This window comes from Anopheles darlingi, chromosome 3, assembly GCF_943734745.1.
Source record: "Anopheles darlingi chromosome 3, idAnoDarlMG_H_01, whole genome shotgun sequence".
Taxonomy (NCBI): Eukaryota; Metazoa; Arthropoda; class Insecta; order Diptera; family Culicidae; genus Anopheles; species Anopheles darlingi.
This window is the reverse complement of record NC_064875.1, coordinates 19253601-19268966: the sequence shown is the minus strand read 5'-3', so window position 1 is coordinate 19268966 and position 15366 is coordinate 19253601. Positions and strand designations below refer to the sequence as shown.

Genomic DNA, 15366 nt, shown 5'->3' with positions numbered 1-15366 from the left:
AGCCCCGCCGCCGTTTGGGGTTGGCCTTCACGTTTCGCGTTTACGTGCTGCGTGCGTGCCACGGCACGGGCGATTCGAAACCCAAGTTTGTGTATGTTTTCCAACAAACACACAATATTGAAAAATAATTTAATTATCACTGAATGATTTCCGGCTTCGAATTGTTAATGCGTGGATCACGATCCTGTGATTGTAGAGTGTGATCTGGAACGATTCTCGGAAAATAAACACCGACAATGGCACACATCAAAGCAGCCTACATTTCCGAAGAAAATTTTCCGAATTTCCAAGGAGGAGACGGCGGTAGCAAAACTCTTCACTTTGCATGATGGCTGCCGCCGCGTTGCACAAACCAAATGTAAACACTCTTTCTCTCTCGCATTCGATCGTTGCATCTTCCGCACACCATTTTGAAGACGGTTTTGGCCATAGAATGGGCTCCGCAAAGAAGGAGACACAGAGAAAACCCGTGAAGGCGGCGTCGAAGAGAAGAGCTAGGCGACACACGCAAGAAGATCACCGAAGAGAAATGACTAGGCAGTGGTTACGAGACACAGAACAACGGGAAGAAGGCTCCGGGACGCCACTCGGACTCTCCGTGGATCGTTATGGGAAAACTGCTGCTGCTACCCGGTGAATCATGCACACACCAATTAACGCACGATGCATATCACAACACGACCGGAAACTGGAAAATTTCCCTCGCTCTCCGGATATTAGAAAGAGGCGGGCGTAACGCCTACCACACCACATGAAGGCGTCTAGCGACGAGGGGAGAGAAGAATCACCAGCGACGGGAACGGAAACACGAAAATGCCGCTTTCCAGCGCAACCCACTGAAACCACCATAATTCACAGCGATAGAAAACGGCACCACGTACGCGGTAACACGTTCCGGGGATAGTTTTTCGAGAGGCGAAGACGACGACGACGACGCTAAGCGGCAGCGAAGATGGCAGCGGAAGGCGACAACGAGTTTTCTTCGCTTCTAATCTTGCTGCGTTGCGAGCATTAGAATTGCATTAGCAAGGATAACGCGGATGGTTCTTGCCCACCCCCACACAAAAGGCACACTTTTCACGCACGCGAAAAAATGCCCGCACAGAAAACTAACCTTTGGAAAAAGCCTTTTTCGGGGAACGATGGTTTTTCGACTTCTTGTTTGGTTTTTTCAGCAACCTCTCTCTCGCTAGCGCTCTCTCTCGTGATTCGCGTTCAAGACAAACTCAAGCGCCCTTCAGATTCAACTCTGCTTCAGCATGGTCTTCATAAATGGCAGAAAAGCGCAGCATAAACAGGATCCAGGAGTCGAAAGTTTCGCGGCACGAAGCGACTCCTGAAACCGCAGAAATGTAAACGGGCGACAGTGCTGATCGATAAAATATGAGCGAGTTGTCCAATAAAAGCAAAATTTTTATTAAAAATCCAAATCCAGCAAAAACTGGACAACACCCTTAGAAAACCCTTGTTTTGGTCTACGGTTTAAGGTTAGAAGCCGCTGCCGAGGACGAAAATAGGAAAGACAAAAAATACGATAAAATTACGCATCTGGAACGGTTTGCGAGTATCAAGGACGAAGAAGCGTGAACGCAGAGTTTCCACCGGCCCCCTAAAGTATGGCTGCAGGCGAAGCACAACTGCTCTACGAACTCCGGAACGTGGGGTATGAGGGGCCCTTTTTGGACCAGAACTACGCTTCCACCGCTATCCTGGCCGGTACGCAGAGTGGGGAATTCCAGGACGTGGTGATATGGCTCACCGAGGAGATCCGGGTGCTGGGTAAGCTCGATGAGCGCATCTGCAAGAGCGAGGACTCCAGCACCTTCATCCTGGAGCTGTCCGGCTTTCTGAAGGAACTGCTGTGTCCGTACACGAGCCTCACGTCCGGTCACGTCACGGATCGATTGCAAACGCTCGAGGCCAAGCTGCTGCTGCTGGACTACCTCGTGAACGAGCTGATGGCGCTGAAGATGCTGGAAGCGTTGAAACCGACAGCCAAGTCCAACGTTATCACGCTGCATGAGTCACCGACGGCGGCGGCACTGAAAGATATCTGCATCACGCTCGGTATGGGCAAACCGCCGAACAACGTGCCACCGAAGATGCTGTTCGAGAAGATCAACTCGCACCTGGACGATGTGCTGCGTTCCGAGGGCGATAATCGACTTAGCAAGCCACTGTTCTGTCCCAAGCAACGGCTGACCGCAGAGCAGTGGGCCAAGCTGGAGCGGGTGCAGCGTGAACTGGACGATGAGTACGATTTGCGACGCAAGATGCTGCTCACGCGGTTGGACGTGACGATTCAGAGCTTCAAGTGGTCGGCCCGTGTCAAGGATAAGGAGGGCACGATCGCGGAACGCTACGGCGAGAAGCGAAAGATTCTGGATTCCTTGCAGGCAGGTGGTCGGGATACGGATATCGCGGCCTTGTTAGGGGCGCGCGAAACACTGGCCATCATAGAGAAGACGAGCAGCGCGGGAGTGAGAAAGAACACGAAGAGCAAAATTCAACGGCACATCATTGGCATGGTCCCGGATCGGGGTGGTCGCGCGTATGAGCATAAGGCGCCCGCACTGGAGATGCCATCCTGGCAGACGCAACGCAACACTGGAGGCGGTGGAGGCGGCCGAGGAGGTGGTGGTCGGGGTGGCTTTGGAGGAAAGGTACATAGAATCATTGATCTCTAAGCTCTCACCAACCATTCCCAATTTGGACACCACGGACACGCACGCTCATACACAAAGATCTGGTTGGGTGGGAGTTGGAGAAATTAACGTTTTTTTTTGTTCTGGTTACAATAGTCCTAAGCATTTCTTACATTCCTTAGGGTCGTGGCGGAGCTAGTGGTACTGATGGCGGAGGCTTTAATCAACAGCAGCAGCAGCAGCAACATTATTCCAACAAAGGATTCAATCAAGGCGGTGGTGGCCAAGGTTATCAAGGCCAAGGACAAGGAAACAGACGAGGAAGCGGTGGTGGATTCCACAATCAGCAAGGAAACAACGGCGCTGGTGGTGCCGGCGGTGGCTTCAACCAGGGTGGGGGTGGCTACAATCACAATCGTGGAAGCCGTGTGCAGGGTGGCTGGACACAACCCCAACAAGGTATATTCAGACAGAACGTTATAAGTAACACGCGATCATGCTAACTAAATTGTTTTACCAATTGAAGATTACAACCACAGCGGTTATTCCTCAAACTCAAGCCGCAGCAGCTACAGCGGCAACGAACAGCAGCATCACCAGCAGCAGCAGCAGCATTATGGTAACAATCGTGGAAACTATGGAGGCGGTGGCGGTGGCTATGGTGATCGAGGATATAGCGACAACCGCAACAGTTTCGATAATAACGATTACAACAATCGTGGTGGTGGTGGTGGCGGTGGTGGCGGCGGCGGCGGCGGCGGCGGCGGCGGCGGCGGAAGAGGTCGATCGAACTACAATCGAGGCGGTGGAAGGCGATAATTGCACTCTTCTTTTGCATTTTCTCTCTAGTTTCCTTTCCATCTGTAAACCCCCCCAAAACGAATCTTATTTATAAGCAATCAAGTCTCCCCATCCGCGTCCCAGACATTAATAAAGAAATATTGTTTTTCTTAGAAACATGTGAGTTACACTTGATTACAGTTTTTTTTAAATAAATGTAAGTCGGACGGATTTTGTGTTTCCGGAAAAGAAAGAATTTTGAACGACCGTTTTTTCCGGTTTTTTTGCTGGTCACCCTCCATGTTCTCTTTTATATTCCCCTTTTATTCCCCCAGTATCTCCGGGTTTTGTTTACGTTTTTTGAGGCTCTTCTTTGGCCGGAAGCTCGTTTCGGAACGGATACGGAAAGAATGGCCACTACCAAGATTGACCAGAAGGAGTACCTGAAACGCTACCTCTCCAACGATAAGGAAAAGAAAAAGAAGAAGAAAAAGGAAAAGAAAAACATCGGAAAGGCGACGTAAGTATGCCGGCCCTGGGAAGAACTACTCCCTTAATCTAATCCTTTTAGCGTCTCTCTTTCGCAGCGTACGAATAATCGACGATGATGTGGACTTTTCCAAAATAGAGACAGTGCAGGATGGCGAAGTGGATCTGTTTGCGCTGGGTGAGGAAGCCCCACAAGTGGTGGGCATCATAGACGAGCGACCGCCGGAATTGCGAGCGAAAGAGGACTTCAGCAGCAACAAGTGGAAGGTAGTAGCCTCCAACGATGGCTTCGATTCGACGCTTCAGGTGCACGACGTTAGCGGTCGTCCAACTGGCTCCAGCAACGGACGGACGGGAAGAGCAGTACAACTGGATTCAGATGAAAGTCCTCCGCGAAAAAGTCGACGGGATTCAGACAACAGTCCTCCTCGGAGGCGCCGTAACGATTCTGATGAAAGCCCTCCGCGCTCTCGCCCTAAGGAGGTTCGTCGGAAACGAGCAGATTCTGATGTAAGTCCACCACGGCACAACCGCAAGGATTTCGACGACGAAAGCCCACCACGGCGCGGTCGGAACGACCGACGGCGACCAGATTCAGACGAAAGTCCTCCGAGAGGAAGAGGTAAGACGTCTGATAAAACAACTTCCAAACGTACCACCAACCGTCATGATTCCGATGAGAGTCCTCCGAGAAGAACGACGAAAGGCAAGGCACCGACCGACCGGCACCGACGTCATTCCGATGAAAGCCCCCCAAGACGTGGCAAAGATTCGCACAGAGACAAACGGGAGCAGCGTGACCTAGGTAGATCAGCTCATCGACATGATTCAGATGAAAGCCCTCCTCGAAAGCGCAGAAGCGAGAAATCTCCTTCCAATCAGCGTAGCGAACGTGATCGTGATCGTGATTCGTACTCGAAAAGTCACCGCAAACGTCACGATTCCGATGAAAGCCCTCCGCGACGCAGAAGAAACGATTCGCCGAATGATACGAGAAGGAAAAATCGTCAGGCTACGTTAGAACCACCGGTACGCATTAAGCAAGAACCCCAAAGCGATTCGGATCTCTCACCACCACGGGCGTCGGCACGACGACGTGATTCAGATGAAAGTCCACCGAGAAGAGGAACGACACGGAGACGCTCGAAAAGCCCAGCTTTACGCAAACCACACAAGCCAGTCCTAATGAAGGATGAACGAAGCTCTCGATCCCCATCAAACCGCCGCTCACCGTCACCAGTTGCAGGGTCGAGTCGGATGACAAAGACCCTTGATGGGAAGCGAGCCGGTCTGCAAGAGGCACGTGCGGTCCGTGAGGAGAACGAGCGATTCCGTCAAAGGGAGAAGGAAATGTTCGAGAAAATGTCATCGGATGTTACGGGACGATACGCAGAAACGGTGTCCCGGGGTAGATCCCGGCGAGATATTGAAAAGGAGCTACGGGAGGAGTTCGAAAAGCGAAAACATGAGGAAAAGAAGAAGGAAATCTACACTCGATGGGGCAAAGGGTAAGACAGACATGGTAAAGGTAGCGAAATGGAGTTACTAATAATAATTTATACTTTATCTTTATTTGTTTCACAGAGTTAAACAAGTGGATGAGTATAATGCTCGCCTTCAGGAAGCGGCTCACGAGATGGATAAACCACTTGCACGCTACGCGGATGATGCAGATTTGGACGAGTATCTGAAAAAACAGGATCGCCTGGGTGACCCAATGCTGGACTACTTGCGCAGCAAGCGAAAGGAGGAAAACAAGCGGGCTGGCATCCCGGAAAAGCCGACGTACCAGGGAGCATTTCCGGACAATCGATTTAACATACGACCCGGATATCGTTGGGATGGCGTGGATCGGTCGAACGGCTTCGAGAAGCGTTGGTTTGAGACAATGAGTAAGAAGAAGGCAGGCGAAGAGGAAGCGTACAAGTACAGCGTGGAGGATATGTAGAGGATAGACTTTGAAAGAAACGAAATAAACAAACAACTTTAGAAAAATAGAAGCAAGATTGAAGCGTTGAAATTCAATGTGGAGTGGAATTATCGTTTAGCTTTTGATTTAAGAAAACCATGGCAACCATCTAGAAAACGATGCCTCGTTGTGAACAGAGTAAGTGCATCTCTATTTCAGAATTAAGATTCAACCGATTGAGGAAAAGAAGTAGTAAAAAGTGGTTTAAATGGACGCAACATTGTGAAAAGCAGCATCGAAGTTCGTGGAATACGAAGTAGGATGGAAATTCTTAATAGAAATGGTAACAAGCAGTGATTCAGCGAAAAGGGTATCGCGGTGCACAGCCTTAAGTTAATTCCACGAAAATCCGGTCAGCACAATATGACTTGATGCTAAAATAAGCGATACGGAGAATCATTAGATCTCGACGCCATCTCGTTAGAGGCATACAGATGCAGGGCGGTAACGGAAAATCAAGTTTGTGCTTTAGTGGGTTATATTTCCGCACTGCTCTTGAAGGGAATCCTCAGGTTGGTACATCCCACCTAGTTTGCAGCTGTCTTCATAATTAGAACCCAGAACGCTGCGCCACTATGACGATATCAAGAAAAAGACACTTCAGCGTCTTCCACGTACGTAAGTCATCGAAGCATCCATTTAATTGGCTGAAAGCCACGGGTGAGTGCTCAATTTCTCATATTTTCTTCAAAGAAATAATAGAAATTACTCAGAAAACTCGGATTGGGGATTTTAAAGCTCAATGTAGTTATGCATTTTATTTTGCCTATTGACAGTTACATTCATGGCGGTGACAATTTTCTCCCGAACCCGCGATTCCCGACATCCTACGTCGACGACGACCGCAGCTGTGGCATGGCCGCATGATGGTAGCCATAAAATGCTCCTGCTCCTACCGTATTCACGCACAACCCATGGTTCTGGGTTTTGCTTTCTGGCCACGTAGCTTGTTGAGTTAGCTGAGATTTGGTTATCGGTATTTGGTGGAGAGAAGAAAACTGTACTCACATACATCCGCGCTGGTAGTGCATGTTATCAAAGAGGAGACAGGGAGTCTACATTCTACGCCATGTTAGCCTCTCACCATCCCTCATCCTTACGATTGATTAGTGGTTCGGATGCATATGTGTATCTGAGTGAAGTGTAGTAACTTGCTATCTCGTCGCAAAGGTGTCGCGTACGCCCTACTTCTTCTCTAGGCTACCAGTACTACCATCGGGGAGCGCTGCCATGCAGTGTTGTGTTTCAATTATTTATTTCTGCTTTGATTCCTATATGATGGGAGCTTTTCACTTCTTAAAACGGGTACCGTGCGTAAAAAGTTACTCCTTTCCGTAGATTAGAAGGTTCGTGAGTGGATGTATTCATAAAGAGAGCTAGCAAAGAGTGGGGCTGTGTGTTTTGCTATGAAGGTTTCAATGTTAAATTGGGTCTCAACTGGAACTAGCTCGCGGTTCACCGTACAATGATCTGCAACCCCTGCTGAGGTGCTTGTGCTATCTCTTTCCTCAGATTGCTATTTCAAACTATACAAAATCAATAGAATGACATCGTTGAGACCAATGGTCGATCTTCGAATATCTGCACTATTTGCTAAAGAATGGAAAATAAAGGTGATTACCCTTGTCCTACGGGTTGGCTGATGCTGGCTTTATGCTGCTAGTACTGCTTTGAAGAAGGAAACATCGTACCTCAACGGCTTCCTGCGCACTTCCGATTCTTTTCCACGACAAGTTTAACAACAATCCACGAGTAATCGGTTCTGCACTTCCTGTGCTCAACTTTCAATTCTGAAGAAAATATCTGCTCTTCGCGTACCCGACACTCAATACTCGGATATGGACCACCGTCGGCCACCGAGAAGGACGATTGGGAGGAGCTTTATTCTGTTTTGGTTTACTGCTTTTGTAGCTTTGTAGCTGTAGGATTTGAGTCTATAAGTTATATGTACGTCGATCTGATACAATTGGTAAAATTTATAAAATTATAACAAGTGCAATATTATTATTTCATTACTTTTTACTCCATAAACTTCGGTTTCCATTTCTGTCCCCTACCCCCAAAGAAAAGGCCTCCGCATGGCCTTCAAAACGCTTTCTCCCTCTCTAGCTGTGTCTTCATCTCTGTGACCCTCGTCCAAACGCACGGCAGCCTCATGGTCGGGCGGCCTATGCACATGGTGGAAATGCAGCAGCGAAGGAATAGGAATGGCACCGGAACACCTACAGTGTGTGTGTGTTCTTCTGAGACGGCTCCTTCGGGTACGTACACCAACTCGCCAGCAGCCACCGCGGTTGCGTTTAGTTTTCGGTACCCTCCTTCGGTACGTCCTTGCGTACCTTGTGCCCGCGGAATGAGGCCTGAATTTTGCTGGCCGCTTTATGCAGCTCCGGATCGTCCATATCGATGTCCAGCTCTTCGGCCACCTATTTAACGCGTGTGGGAAGGGAAACATGTTTAGTATCCATCATTTTGTGTACCACCGCTATTTTGTGCTATCCGGACCTTCTTGGTGATTTCATCAATGTCGACCTCCTTCTTCGTACCATCCTCTTCCTCCTTTGCGGCCGTCTTTCTGGACATGTGGCCACGGAAGCTGGCTTGAATACGGGTTGCAGCGTGGGTCAGCTCTGTGGAAATGAAAGGTAACGAAAGAGAAAGCCACATCAATCACACGTTGTACATGGAAATGGCGAACAAATAATTCAACTTTTTATAGTTTCCCAAGCCCCCCTCACTCCGATTCGCCGCTAGAAACCGATGTGACAGAGTAGCGGACAGTACAAAGTTCGATCGGAAATTCTGTTTTGTACCCATGGGAGATGAAACTTCGAGTGAAAAATACAATGAATTTAATTAAAATTTAATTCCCCTCCCTGCATCATCAGCGAGCCCCGTAATTTATGTTGCGTGCGCTTTTCAAGCTCCCTTACGATAAATAATGCAATCCAGTTTTGCGCAATTGCACTAACGAAATCGAATAACAGTTTCAGCTATTTCCGATGAATATAATTGCCAAAAGAATTCCAAGGGGTAGCATTGCATTGTGAAAGCTTCGACGAAAAAAGAAACACTTTTTGAGCATCGTAGAATCGAATTCGATTGATCTGTTGCTATACTCCTACTCCACTGGCAGCTGATGAAGCTGCGTCATTCGGCAGACAATAAAGCATATTTCCCTTGCCGATGCCCGGGCACATCCGACCCCGTCGCTTGTTACGCGGTGGTCGGAATCGGTAACGATTGCTCGTTAAATATTGTCAATCGCTTGCAACCGTTGCATACTTATTGATCACACAGCACCGTACGCTCGGGCTTAAATCGATGCCTTGGCATTTAGCGAAACTCGCTCGGGACTGTAACCGTTGCCGTTCTGTAGACGCGTAAGCACTCCCCAGCACCATGGGAATGGTGTACTTGGAACAACACCACGTCACCGGTGTTCGTTTACAGCAAAAACTAAGCTACTGCTCCTGTTGCCGCTGGTGCCATTGTTTGGCGGGCCATGCTCTCTCGCGATAGTCATTAGCTGGCACGACGGTGCGATGCACATTTGGCGCGATACTTCTAACGCCACCGCTCTTGCTGCACTCCCATGTGTGCCATTTCCGTGCCATCGCAAGTAAGTATGTGCCAGGCGGGTTAATGTTGCGATCATTTTATTGACGAACATGTACCGGGACCGGATGGTGCAGATTGTTATGTTGCCACTCACGCTTTGATGGCGCTCGTTGTTTAAACGTTAATTGTGTTCCAGCTGACGTTAGCACCGGATTGATTCCATGCTCGTTGGTGCTACAGTGCAGTTCAGAGATATTGCTTCGCTTTGTTTTTTGGAAAAATCGCTGTAGGTGTTGAAAGAATTTAATAATCATTGCAAGTAGTTACGGGCGCTCTTGTCTGGATTCTGGTTACACGCAGAGATGATACGTGGAACGACAGAAACACATTGCACATTGAGCTTAAACAAGAAATGCAAACGGATCCGATAAAGACGGCCATCAAGAGCTTTCATTTCATTTTTTTTTTTGGAAGGAAAGAAAGGAAAAGGAAGGAAATGGCATCCAAACCGTAAATCCTATTCCTGTATAGCGTCGTCGAGATAAATCCGTGCCGTGCCGGAAGTGGGCGAAATTTGAAATAAGAAGCACCCAGACCACCGGTCTACCGTAAAGCGTTCAGTTAAGTGGACATTAAACGTCGAAACGTTCATTGTTCTTCGTCATTGAACTATTTTTCTTTTCGTTTTTTTCATCCGGACAGCCTTGCGTCGCCTGTCTTGTCCGGGCCAATCCGAGAAATCTGCACCATCACCACCACTACCACCACCACCACCACCACCCATCAAGCCTGCCGTGCTTCAGGTGCTGGCACAAAAGTTGCTAAATAAATGGCCAGTTCGCGATGGGGAGTGAGAGTTTCGCCACCGAACCCGGGTGTACCCCCACACCCAAGATAGGAACGAGCGACATGACACGAATTGTTGCGAAAGAAATAAAATGGACGGTTTGGTGCACAAAAGCGGGCACCACAAAAGTGTTGTGTAGTTTTATGCGAAAGCTCCCGAAGACCGGTGGCACCATCGTCCGCCCAAGTTGCAGTGTACCGAATTTGCCAATTTTTCGTTCCTTGATTCACTTTATGTTGTCGCTGGCTTTGTGCGCTGGGACGCCGGTGCCGGTACCGGTGTGGCCCCCTTTTTGGACGTACCGAAGTGAAACCACCAACGTCTTGCGATGAAAATGACATGGAAATTAGATTTCCTCAGCAACCAGCCGGCTGGCCGGTTGGTTTGAAACCATTTCCGCTGCTGGCAATGGCCACTGGTCCATTGTGGCGTTCCTCTCAGCAGCACGAGGACACTCCAACAATGGGGGGTTTCTTCCTCTTTCTCGCTTCGGCTTTTCAATTTCCTATAACCATAGGCTTCTCTACGCAGCCGAAAAGTGTTGGTCAAAACTTTTTGGTAACCAACTGACGAGTGTAGACGAAAGCGAGAGAGAGAGAAAGAGATAGTGTGGCTGGCGCTGCATTAAACCACAAAAAGGACAAATAATAATGCCACCAGCAAACCATCGGAGCACTCTGGTTGCTGGTGGATGGGGTGGTTTAATTGAGAGAAATTTGGTGGTGGACCGTCCAAAACAAAATCTAACCAACTCCACAACGCTCTGCTTGTGTCGGTTGGCTTGGTTGGTTGGTCCCGTGCCCCACCGCCTTCCTGCGGTGTGAATGTTCCAACAAGACAAGTTGCTGCAGTTTCTGCTGCTGAGACGCTCTTCGCTCAGCGAGTACCAAAGTGCCGTAGAAAGGATGTAAGCGAACGAAGAGGGAAACCCCCCCCTGACGGGAACCCGTTGGAGACGACAAAACGTGGCTGGTCTGGTTTTGCCATAAATTTCACTTTGGTCCGAAGTTTTACGGCCGCGCGTCCTCTTGATTAAAAGTTTGGAATACATTAAAAATCATGTACCGTCGCGCTGGTAGTAGCGCCACGAGGGCACGAGGCAAGCGAGACAAATGACACAAATTGGGTGGCTCGCGATGGTCAGTGCTGTACAGGCGAAAGTTTCGTTTGCGTTGTAATTGCAGTTAACTTAAAATATTGCCGCGAAATAACCGTGCGACGAGACTTAATTGTACATAACCATAAATAAGGCTGCAAGATATGTTCTTCGACGGTTCAAGTAATGGCATGTATGAATAATGGACCTTATCGCACGCTGGACTTGATGTTGATGGTTGCCCAAAAAAAAAAAGAATCTTCTCGTGCTGCGCACAAAAGTTTGTCATTATGCGCGTTCTCGAGAACATGCAATCTCCGGTCGAAAAAAACAAAAACCAATCCAGTAGTGGCCCCTGGTGGAATCGTGGATGGTCTTCGATTGCTTTTCCGTCCGTCCGGTGGACGTCGAATTGATTCGATTCGGTTGAATTGACCCCAAAATGCGCGCTCGAGAGTAAAGCGTAAAGAAATCAAAGAAAATGCGCGCTCCCACTCCCGGATTCGGTACGAGATTGAATGTCATTTCCGTCAATCTTTGTCTTGGTTTATGGGGATTAAATTTCCTGTCCCGGAATAAAACAAAAAAAAAAGAAGCTCGCGATCGGCACTCCAACGCTCCCGGGGCCCGGTGGCAGCCTCCGGTGGCCTGTTTTGGTGGAGTTTTTCACGTTCATGTCAGTGGCTCGAGATTCGGGCGGTAGGGTTGTTTGTTGCTTCTGCTGCTGCTGCTCGAAAGACACGCAACCGTCCGCTCCGCTGCTGGTGAGTAAGCGAATCGAAATTAAATATTTACGCCCGCGAGTGTGGCACGTTCTTCAACGCAGCGCTCCCGTCCACCGAAAGCCCGATGAATGTTTTATTTCGGAAGTGAATGATCCGTAGCTATGCGCTCCCGGGGAGGAACGGGTTTTTTTTTTTCGCTGTTTGTTGGATTATTGGGAGCACGCTGCGCTTACGGCGAACCGATGCCACCGATGGCGGTGGTGTCCCATGTGGTGAAGGTGAATGAAGTTATTTACTTGCTACACATATTGCGATTCGCGAGGCGTTTGTTCGAGGTATCGGTGGAAGGCCCGCTTCCGATCTCGATTCTCGTCCTGTCCATTATTCAGCCTCGAAGGTATTATCGATTCCATCCATCAGTTCATCTCTGAGCCCGAACGGGCGGTCCTGCGGGAGGCATGCAAATGCTGGGGTGTAGACGTGGCTTCGCATCGAGTCTTCGCAATCGTGCATCATCGAGATACGGCTGAGCTCTGCGCAGTCAACACAGTGATGCTGCCGGTCCCAGTCGGAATAGGATGATTACGGGCTCATAATTGAAAAACGTTGCAGAACGACAGAAAACTTTCGCACGCCTTTCCTGTCGTTTCGTCTCCAACTGAAGCGCTCTTCCGCTGTGACTTCCATCAGTGACTTACCGTCATGGAAGCAGCGATCATGCTGGATGATCTCTGCAATCTTACCATCCACTTCCGCAAGGACGGCATGAACCGTCGTCATGAGCGCTCGCCGCTCGGTGCACTTTCAGTTTCGATTAGTTGGGCTTCGAGTTTCTCCAATTAGCTCGCTCCGGCCGCTCCGACGGAGGCCGACAAAGACGCATGATAAGAAATAGTAACAGCAGACAGCAAGGAGCAACAGCAGGAGGATGGCAAGAAGTTTTTTAATCTTCTTCCTTGAGCTGGCAAGCGAAGGAGAACGTTTGATGGTCGGAAGATTGCATCGATAGGAGCGTTTGCGGATGCGGGCGAAGGGGGCGAAAAGGATTTGCCTCGTTAGGTATGCACCAAGTCGAGCACCGCACTTCGACCTACTTCAAGGTGGAGCTTCAAGCGAGCGAGGTAGCGAGTCCGCAATTGGCACTCGTTATGATGCTGCTCATTTGTGTAATGTTTCGATTTCATGGTTTCGCTACTTATTATTCTAGCCCTTCCCTGCGTGCTCGGACATAAGCAGTTTAAAGCGGGCGAAACTTCCGGCGGAGTAGTTAATCCATTGGCCACGGCTTTCTTGAACATTTATGAAGCTTTTCGGTTTTTGAAAGATTATATTTCCCTCTTCGTACACACGGCAAATTACAAAGTGGCTTTTCTGCTTAGGTTGCTACAAAAGCAGAATATTTTTATTGCTATATCGAAATGTTCGTATCGTAACATGCATAAAATATATTGGTCTATGTAGAGAAACTTGTCACAACGAAAATAGCTCAGTTTAGCTCAATTTAAAACCACGAAACGCAAAACATATCTTGAAACATGATGAAACATACATTATTTCTGTAAAAGAATTGCATGATGCTGTTTTACAAACACACATCATACACAGATGTAAATACTTACACTGCGTCTGTAGAAACAACCTTGATCTTTTGCATTCTGTATTACATTCGCTCATTCTGGCCTCGCTCAACTTTTGTATGGAAGAACGTCCATGTTTTTATTACATTTCACACTTGATTCCAGTATCTCAACTACTCATCTCGGCCAACGCAGCATAGCCACACCTTCAATTCGGCAATTTGTTCGTTCGGCCACGTGCACCACCATGCGCCTCCATCGGTGCCGAGCACATGGGAAACGAAGAAATGGCACCTTGGCACTCCTAGCATGCGTAGCAAGCAGACCGGTATTGTGGCGAAAAACAACAACACGGGGGCAAGAATTGAATTACTAGACTACTCCCGAACTGGGAAAAGGTATCTCCCCAACCGAAGGCGGATACGCAGGTTTCACTTACGCCGAGTGCCCCCCTCCCCCGAGTGCCCTCTGGTGCTTACGCAACGACCCCGAGTGTGTGACCCGTAAATTGAGCTGCAACCAAGCCAAGGCCGCCAGTTCCGGGGTTTCGCACAATTGCTAAGCTCACCACCACTAAATCACCCGCGAAAGTGGTGGTGAAATTCCAATCGAGCGCAGCGCACACACACACACGCATACACGTGCGCGCTCCGTAAATCCCTGTCGGAATGAAAATGCGTGGCCTAAAGGGAAGGGGACAGGCAAAATAAAGCATGGGAGAGAGGGAAGAGTATTGTTGGAAGAGATAAATACACAAAAAAAAAATATACCATGACCATGGCCACGGTCGACGACATAAGGAGACGCCGATGAGATGTGCGCGACGCAAACCGGGGGGAGGGCGAGGGGGAGTGGCGGCCAAAACAACAAACATCTCCACGAAACCATCGCAAAGCAACGCTGGTTAAGTCTGTTAAGCCAGGCCATGCCAGGCCGGGCCGGGCCGGGCCGGGCCGTGTGCCCCGTTCCGTGTTCCGGAACCGGAGGCCGGAACCCCGAACCACCGAATCGTCCTGCAGAGTCCGAAGGATTTATTTATTTATCGGTCTGTTATTCGGTTAGACGTAGGCCGATTCCGTGGATTACGTGGTCCGGGCACGGCGCACAAACGCACGCCCGAGGGGTTTCGCACAGTGTTTGCACACACAGAGCACCGGCCACTCGCCGCCGCCGCCGCCGGTCAATGCGAATTGGCGAGCAAAAATTGGCAGTCCACGAAAGCCCGCGGCGAAGCTCACATACCGCTTGGGTAAATAAATAATTCCGAAATCCAAAATTTAATGATGGCCTCCCACCGTGCAGCTCCAGTGTAGATGTGTGTGTGTGAGAGAGAGAAAAAGAGAGGGAGAAGCTAGCGGGGAGGGAAGAGGAGTCTCCCCCTCCCCTTCTCCCCCTCAAAGAGGATTGGGATTTTGGCAGCGAGCGAGCCGAAATCGTAAAGTTTGATTAGTCGACCGCTCGCTCGACTCGCACCAAATCGAGTGCCTCCTGCAGACTTCATCATTTTCTCCTGTTCGGGGGGTTAGGGGAAGGGAAACGGGAAGGTTTCGGGGGTGGGGCTAGGAGGAAGCTATCCAATTAACGATTCCATCGCTTTTCGGATTCACTGCGCGAAATTGATTTTCCGGTGCCTAAGCCTTATCGATGTTATCGCGGTGTTTTTGAATTTTTCATAGC

General features: G+C 49.2%; 4 protein-coding genes across 7 annotated transcripts in view; 2 read left to right on the top strand and 2 right to left on the bottom strand.

The window, feature by feature from the left end:
- Nucleotides 1–1236, bottom strand: part of LOC125957178 (longitudinals lacking protein-like) — a 5831-nt gene extending 4595 nt beyond the window's left edge. Inside the window, exon 1 of one of the 3 annotated variants that reach the window (XM_049689673.1) lies at nucleotides 1115–1236. The gene's annotated coding sequence lies outside the window, so the exon portion shown is untranslated. Of the gene's footprint in view, nucleotides 1–650; nucleotides 673–881; nucleotides 1035–1114 lie in introns of those variants that run through there. The other 2 variants (XM_049689672.1, XM_049689674.1) reach the window with 2 other exon arrangements.
- A 221-nt stretch (nucleotides 1237–1457) lies between these two features.
- Nucleotides 1458–3398, top strand: LOC125957141 (protein FAM98B-like; the record flags this gene model as incomplete). The annotated part of the gene is made up of 3 exons (XM_049689626.1): nucleotides 1458–2663; nucleotides 2828–3104; nucleotides 3172–3398. Coding segments are annotated over exons 1-3 (1551 nt in total), but the record flags the coding sequence as incomplete, so codon positions are not given.
- A 376-nt stretch (nucleotides 3399–3774) lies between these two features.
- On the top strand, nucleotides 3775–5910 carry LOC125957130 (BUD13 homolog). Its single transcript, XM_049689611.1, has 3 exons — nucleotides 3775–3945; nucleotides 4013–5422; nucleotides 5499–5910. The coding sequence occupies exons 1-3, from the start codon at nucleotides 3836–3838 to the stop codon at nucleotides 5860–5862; spliced, it is 1884 nt and encodes a 627-aa protein (XP_049545568.1). The 5' UTR covers nucleotides 3775–3835; the 3' UTR covers nucleotides 5863–5910.
- A 704-nt stretch (nucleotides 5911–6614) lies between these two features.
- LOC125957177 (sperm surface protein Sp17) overlaps nucleotides 6615–15366 on the bottom strand; it is a 50188-nt gene continuing 41436 nt past the window's right edge. For both annotated transcript variants that reach the window (XM_049689669.1, XM_049689670.1), the window contains exons 3-4: nucleotides 8389–8513; nucleotides 6615–8309 (exon numbers count right to left, since the gene is read on the bottom strand). In XM_049689669.1, coding sequence (XP_049545626.1) covers nucleotides 8184–8309; nucleotides 8389–8513 — 251 coding nt within the window. In that variant the 3' untranslated portion in view covers nucleotides 6615–8183. The remainder of the gene's footprint in view (nucleotides 8310–8388; nucleotides 8514–15366) is intronic.

Excerpts from the sequence above, each read along its gene's own strand:
- LOC125957130 (XM_049689611.1), top strand. The coding sequence starts at position 3,836 with ATGGCCACTACCAAGATTGACCAGAAGGAGTACCTGAAACGCTACCTC. Across the intron at positions 3,946-4,012 it reads AAAAACATCGGAAAGGCGAC|CGTACGAATAATCGACGATG; the intron begins GTAAGTATGCCG and ends TCTCTTTCGCAG. Across the intron at positions 5,423-5,498 it reads TACACTCGATGGGGCAAAGG|AGTTAAACAAGTGGATGAGT; the intron begins GTAAGACAGACA and ends TTTGTTTCACAG.